This window comes from Ipomoea triloba, chromosome 10 (assembly GCF_003576645.1).
Source record: "Ipomoea triloba cultivar NCNSP0323 chromosome 10, ASM357664v1".
NCBI classification, from domain to species: Eukaryota; Viridiplantae; Streptophyta; class Magnoliopsida; order Solanales; family Convolvulaceae; genus Ipomoea; species Ipomoea triloba.
Genome location: NC_044925.1, coordinates 22,758,854 through 22,766,051, shown reverse-complemented (window position 1 = coordinate 22,766,051; position 7,198 = coordinate 22,758,854). Strand labels below are relative to the sequence as shown.

The 7,198-nt window shown below is 47.4% G+C and overlaps 2 protein-coding genes across 2 annotated transcripts; both read left to right on the top strand.

The window, feature by feature from the left end:
- Positions 1-864: 864 nt before the first annotated feature.
- LOC116031651 (uncharacterized mitochondrial protein AtMg00810-like) lies at positions 865-2,277 on the top strand (the record flags this gene model as incomplete). The annotated part of the gene is made up of 2 exons (XM_031273914.1): positions 865-1,069; positions 1,340-2,277. Coding segments are annotated over exons 1-2 (1,143 nt in total), but the record flags the coding sequence as incomplete, so codon positions are not given.
- A 2,868-nt stretch (positions 2,278-5,145) lies between these two features.
- LOC116031531 (uncharacterized mitochondrial protein AtMg00810-like) lies at positions 5,146-6,558 on the top strand (the record flags this gene model as incomplete). The annotated part of the gene is made up of 2 exons (XM_031273757.1): positions 5,146-5,350; positions 5,621-6,558. Coding segments are annotated over exons 1-2 (1,143 nt in total), but the record flags the coding sequence as incomplete, so codon positions are not given.
- Between the last annotated feature and the right edge of the window lie 640 nt (positions 6,559-7,198).

The following is a 7,198-nucleotide window of genomic DNA, read 5'->3' as shown; positions in this document are numbered from 1 at the left end:
TTAAAGTCAGATATATATTCTGTTTTTGAGCGTTTTCGATGTTTAGTTGAACGTGCCTTCAATCGTAAAATCAAAGCTGTTCAATCTGATTTAGGGGCTGAGTATAAAAAGTTACATTCTGTTTTTGTTCAGCTTGGTATTAGTCACAGGCAATCTTGTGCGTACACACACGAACAGAATGGTCGTGTGGAACGGAAGCACAGGCATGTGGTTGAAACCGGGCTAGCACTTATGGCTCGTGCCTCTGTGCCGTCTCGGTTCTGGCATTTTGCTTTTGAGGCTGCTGTTTTCCTTATTAACAAAATGCCCTCGCATACTCTCCATAACTCTAGTCCTCATGTCTTAGTGCACAGATCTCAGCCATCATATTCCTTTCTTCGTGTCTTTGGCTGTCTGTGCTATCCGCACTTACGGCCATATAATCGTCATAAACTGTCTTACAGGTCTTCTCCATGTGTCTTTCTGGGCTATCCTGATTCGTTTCGGGGTTATAGGTGCATGGACCTGCGTACTAATAAAGTTTTTGTGTGCCGTCATGTGCGGTTTGATGAAGCTGTGTTTCCTTTTGGTGCTAAGTCTGTTTTGCAGGCTCCATCAGAATCTATTGCACGACCTTGGGCTGAATCTGTTTTTCATCCTGTGGCTGATCCATCTGTGGTAGCTCCCTCGCCTCCTGCTGATGTGGCTCAGAAGAGGCCTCGTGGTCGGCCACGTGGTCGTACTGTGCGTCCCACGGAGAGGTCTCACTCCATGGCCACTAGGAGTCGGTCTGTGGCTCCGGTTGCGGGTTTGACTGTGCAAGTTTCCTCTGTTGATCCTACTTGTTATACTCAGGCAGTCAAACACTCTGAATGGAGGGAGGCAATGGATCAGGAGTTCAATGCCTTGTTGCAGAATCAGACATGGTGCTTGGTTCCTCCCACTGCGTCTATGAATATTATTGGCTGCAAGTGGGTGTTTCGCACGAAAAGGAAGGCTGATGGATCTGTTGAGCGCTACAAGGCCAGGCTCGTGGCTAAAGGGTTTAATCAGGTCCCGGGTCAAGATTTCTTTGACACTTTCAGCCCGGTGGTTAAACCTACTACAGTCAGGTTGTTGCTCTCTCTTGCTCTTTCTTCTGGTTGGCTAGTCAGGCAATTGGATGTGCATAATGCATTCCTTAATGGTAATCTTACAGAAACTGTTTACATGCGTCAGCCTCCGGGGTATGTTGATTCTCAGCACCCTGATCATGTTTGCTTGTTGAAACGCTCCCTGTATGGTTTGAAGCAGGCTCCCCGGGCTTGGTTCACTCGTTTGCACACTTTTCTGTTATCTGCTGGTTTTAATGCCTCTAAAACTGATGTTTCGTTATTTTATTATTCTCGTGGATCGGCTACTGTTTACCTGCTTGTTTATGTGGATGATATTCTTGTTATGAGCAATGAGCATGGTGCATTGGAGGCTTTGCTCTCCAAGCTCTCTAGTACTTTCAAGATTAGAGATCTTGGTGAGCCTGGGTTTTTCCTTGGGATTGAAACAGTCAAGTGTGCAGATGGAGTGTTGCTTTCTCAGCGCAGGTATATGACTGACATACTTAAACGAGCTGGTATGACAGACTGCAAACCTGTGTCTACACCTACTACGACTTCAAAGACAATATCTACCTGTACAGATCCATATGATGATCCCACGCAATACCGGAGCATTGCAGGTGCACTACAGTACCTAACTATCACGAGACCAGATTTATCCTTTGCAGTTAATCTGCTTTGTCAGCACATGCATGCTCCAACCACTGCACACTGGGAACAACTGAAACGTGTGTTAAGGTATGTTAAAGGTACTATGTCTTTGGGTCTGCGATTGAGAAAGTCAAGTTCAGGTGAGCTTCATGCATTCTCGGATTCTGACTGGGCTGGTTGTCCTACGGATAGAAAGTCTACTAGTGGGCATGCTGTGTTTCTTGGAACCAATCTAGTGTCCTGGGTATGCAAGAAACAAAGGACTGTTGCTCGATCTTCTACTGAAGCAGAGTACAAGGCTCTTGCAGATGTATGTGCTGAAGTTCTGTGGATCCTCTCTTTGCTGCGAGAAATAGGAATTTCACCTCTTCCAGTGCCCAAACTTTGGTGTGACAATCTTGGAGCTACTTATATGTGTGCTAATCCTATTTTTCATGCTCGCACAAAGCATGTCGAAATTGATTATCACTTTGTGAGAGACAGAGTGGCTGCAGGAGACATTCAGGTGCACTTTATTTCTACTAAGGATCAGCTAGCTGATATTTTCACCAAGTCACTCGCAGGTCCCCGGTTCTGCTTCTTACGTGACAAGCTACAGGTTACTTCCGTACCATCCGCTTGAGGGAGAGTATTAGGACTCTACATAATAGAGTCATACTATAAGTCTCAGTCCTAGTTTACTTATGATTCTCAGTCCTAGTTTACTTATGATTCTCTTGTATATATACTCTTGTATTCCTACAGTTATATTTTGTGAACTCTAATACAAACATAATTGTTCTCATCTGGTATCAGTCGCTAGGGTTTCGTTCTTGTTCCCATGGCTACGAATGACGGCTCTGCCTCTGAGCGGACCGTTTCAGATGTTGCTGTGAGTTCTGCGGCGCCGGCTCCCGTGTCGTCGCTCTCTTCTGCTCATCACTACATTAGCATCAAACTCAACCACCGCAATTTTTTGTTTTGGCGTACTCAGGTTCTCCCGTTTCTACGTGGCCATGATCTCATTGATCTTGTTGATGGATCGTGTCCTTGCCCGGAGGAGTTCCTCCCTGCCGTGTCTGCTGCTACCTCGTCCGCTGCTGCTGCCCGCGTTCGGAATCCGGCGTTTGTTGCGTGGTCTCGCCGTGATCAAGGGTTGCTGTCTCTCCTGGTTTCTTCGCTGTCCGAGGAGGTGCTCTCCATCGCCGTCGGCTGTCGGACATCGAAGGAGTTGTGGGATGCCATTGAGCAGTCCCTCGCTTCCGCCTCTCAATCCCGCCAACTTCACTTGCTTAGCCAACTCCATGGTCTCCGGCAAGGAGATTCGTCGACGGCAGAGTATCTCGGGCGAGCTCGGCTTATTGTTGAAGATTTAGCTCTCGCCGGCCGGAAGGTAACGCTGGAAGAACAGAACCTGTACGTGTTCCGCGGCCTTCGACCGGAGTTCAAGGGTGTCACCTCTTCGCTGGCGGTTCGAGGACATCCGGTGACGCTCCTTGAGCTTGCTGACTTGCTGGGCGCGCAAGACTTCATCGCCGGTGATGATTACGCATTGCCTGGAGGTGCTGCACCGGCGGCTTTCGCTGCTCAGGGAGGTCGCCAGTCGCGTGGTCGTGGAGGAGGCCGTTCGGCTGGCGGAGCACCGTTCGGTCGTGCTGGTTCTAGTTCTGCTCGCGGTCGCGGAGGTTCTGCATGGCGCGGCGGCGGCGGTTCTGGTCGGCAGTCACGTGGCGGTGGGAGAGGCCGTGGCAGAGGCTCTTCCATCCAGTGTCAAATTTGCGGTTCATTTGGTCACTCGGCTTTGTCTTGTTACAAGTTGCCTTATGTTGTTTCTCCGCAAGCGAATTTTATTCATCAGGGTGATTCGGCGAATAACGTGACTGCTCATACCTGGTTGCCTGACACTGGTGCAACACATCATGCCACACCTGATATAGCTGCCCTCTCTACTTCTGAAGAATATGGTGGTAACGACACTTTACGTGTTGGTGACGGTACGCCTTTACTTATTAGTAACGTGGGTCATGCTTCTATTTCTACGCCTTCTAGGTCTCTTAAGTTGTCTCATATTTTACATGTTCCCCGTCTTTCTGCCTCTTTATTATCCGTTCAGCGCTTTGCGTCGGATAATCAGGTGTTTTTTGAGTTTCACCCTTCCTTCTTTGTTGTGAAGGATATTCGGACCAAGGAAATTCTTTTGCGGGGCAATAGTTCCGGTGGGCTCTATACCTTGCCGGTTCCTTCTGGTTCACCTTCCGCGTTTATTTCTGCTCGTGCTTCGGCGTCTACGTGGCATGATCGTTTGGGTCATCCGCATCAGCGTGTTTTACATCGAGTCTTGGAGTCTTGTTCTGTTAGTGAGTCGAATAAAACTTCTCATACTGTGTGTTCTGCGTGTCAAATGGGTAAATCTGCACGTTTCCCATTGCCACGTGTTGTCTCTGTTAGTTCGAATGTGCTAGATTTAGTTTATACGGACATTTGGGGCCCTGCTCCTGTACTCTCTTCTGAGGGTTATCGTTATTTTGTTTTATTTGTGGATGACTTTTCTCGTTATACTTGGTATTTTCCTATGAAATTAAAGTCAGATATATATTCTGTTTTTGAGCGTTTTCGATGTTTAGTTGAACGTGCCTTCAATCGTAAAATCAAAGCTGTTCAATCTGATTTAGGGGCTGAGTATAAAAAGTTACATTCTGTTTTTGTTCAGCTTGGTATTAGTCACAGGCAATCTTGTGCGTACACACACGAACAGAATGGTCGTGTGGAACGGAAGCACAGGCATGTGGTTGAAACCGGGCTAGCACTTATGGCTCGTGCCTCTGTGCCGTCTCGGTTCTGGCATTTTGCTTTTGAGGCTGCTGTTTTCCTTATTAACAAAATGCCCTCGCATACTCTCCATAACTCTAGTCCTCATGTCTTAGTGCACAGATCTCAGCCATCATATTCCTTTCTTCGTGTCTTTGGCTGTCTGTGCTATCCGCACTTACGGCCATATAATCGTCATAAACTGTCTTACAGGTCTTCTCCATGTGTCTTTCTGGGCTATCCTGATTCGTTTCGGGGTTATAGGTGCATGGACCTGCGTACTAATAAAGTTTTTGTGTGCCGTCATGTGCGGTTTGATGAAGCTGTGTTTCCTTTTGGTGCTAAGTCTGTTTTGCAGGCTCCATCAGAATCTATTGCACGACCTTGGGCTGAATCTGTTTTTCATCCTGTGGCTGATCCATCTGTGGTAGCTCCCTCGCCTCCTGCTGATGTGGCTCAGAAGAGGCCTCGTGGTCGGCCACGTGGTCGTACTGTGCGTCCCACGGAGAGGTCTCACTCCATGGCCACTAGGAGTCGGTCTGTGGCTCCGGTTGCGGGTTTGACTGTGCAAGTTTCCTCTGTTGATCCTACTTGTTATACTCAGGCAGTCAAACACTCTGAATGGAGGGAGGCAATGGATCAGGAGTTCAATGCCTTGTTGCAGAATCAGACATGGTGCTTGGTTCCTCCCACTGCGTCTATGAATATTATTGGCTGCAAGTGGGTGTTTCGCACGAAAAGGAAGGCTGATGGATCTGTTGAGCGCTACAAGGCCAGGCTCGTGGCTAAAGGGTTTAATCAGGTCCCGGGTCAAGATTTCTTTGACACTTTCAGCCCGGTGGTTAAACCTACTACAGTCAGGTTGTTGCTCTCTCTTGCTCTTTCTTCTGGTTGGCTAGTCAGGCAATTGGATGTGCATAATGCATTCCTTAATGGTAATCTTACAGAAACTGTTTACATGCGTCAGCCTCCGGGGTATGTTGATTCTCAGCACCCTGATCATGTTTGCTTGTTGAAACGCTCCCTGTATGGTTTGAAGCAGGCTCCCCGGGCTTGGTTCACTCGTTTGCACACTTTTCTGTTATCTGCTGGTTTTAATGCCTCTAAAACTGATGTTTCGTTATTTTATTATTCTCGTGGATCGGCTACTGTTTACCTGCTTGTTTATGTGGATGATATTCTTGTTATGAGCAATGAGCATGGTGCATTGGAGGCTTTGCTCTCCAAGCTCTCTAGTACTTTCAAGATTAGAGATCTTGGTGAGCCTGGGTTTTTCCTTGGGATTGAAACAGTCAAGTGTGCAGATGGAGTGTTGCTTTCTCAGCGCAGGTATATGACTGACATACTTAAACGAGCTGGTATGACAGACTGCAAACCTGTGTCTACACCTACTACGACTTCAAAGACAATATCTACCTGTACAGATCCATATGATGATCCCACGCAATACCGGAGCATTGCAGGTGCACTACAGTACCTAACTATCACGAGACCAGATTTATCCTTTGCAGTTAATCTGCTTTGTCAGCACATGCATGCTCCAACCACTGCACACTGGGAACAACTGAAACGTGTGTTAAGGTATGTTAAAGGTACTATGTCTTTGGGTCTGCGATTGAGAAAGTCAAGTTCAGGTGAGCTTCATGCATTCTCGGATTCTGACTGGGCTGGTTGTCCTACGGATAGAAAGTCTACTAGTGGGCATGCTGTGTTTCTTGGAACCAATCTAGTGTCCTGGGTATGCAAGAAACAAAGGACTGTTGCTCGATCTTCTACTGAAGCAGAGTACAAGGCTCTTGCAGATGTATGTGCTGAAGTTCTGTGGATCCTCTCTTTGCTGCGAGAAATAGGAATTTCACCTCTTCCAGTGCCCAAACTTTGGTGTGACAATCTTGGAGCTACTTATATGTGTGCTAATCCTATTTTTCATGCTCGCACAAAGCATGTCGAAATTGATTATCACTTTGTGAGAGACAGAGTGGCTGCAGGAGACATTCAGGTGCACTTTATTTCTACTAAGGATCAGCTAGCTGATATTTTCACCAAGTCACTCGCAGGTCCCCGGTTCTGCTTCTTACGTGACAAGCTACAGGTTACTTCCGTACCATCCGCTTGAGGGGGAGTATTAGGACTCTACATAATAGAGTCATACTATAAGTCTCAGTCCTAGTTTACTTATGATTCTCAGTCCTAGTTTACTTATGATTCTCTTGTATATATACTCTTGTATTCCTACAGTTATATTTTGTGAACTCTAATACAAACATAATTGTTCTCATCTGGTATCAGTCGCTAGGGTTTCGTTCTTGTTCCCATGGCTACGAATGACGGCTCTGCCTCTGAGCGGACCGTTTCAGATGTTGCTGTGAGTTCTGCGGCGCCGGCTCCCGTGTCGTCGCTCTCTTCTGCTCATCACTACATTAGCATCAAACTCAACCACCGCAATTTTTTGTTTTGGCGTACTCAGGTTCTCCCGTTTCTACGTGGCCATGATCTCATTGATCTTGTTGATGGATCGTGTCCTTGCCCGGAGGAGTTCCTCCCTGCCGTGTCTGCTGCTACCTCGTCCGCTGCTGCTGCCCGCGTTCGGAATCCGGCGTTTGTTGCGTGGTCTCGCCGTGATCAAGGGTTGCTGTCTCTCCTGGTTTCTTCGCTGTCCGAGGAGGTGCTCTCCATCGCCGTCGGCT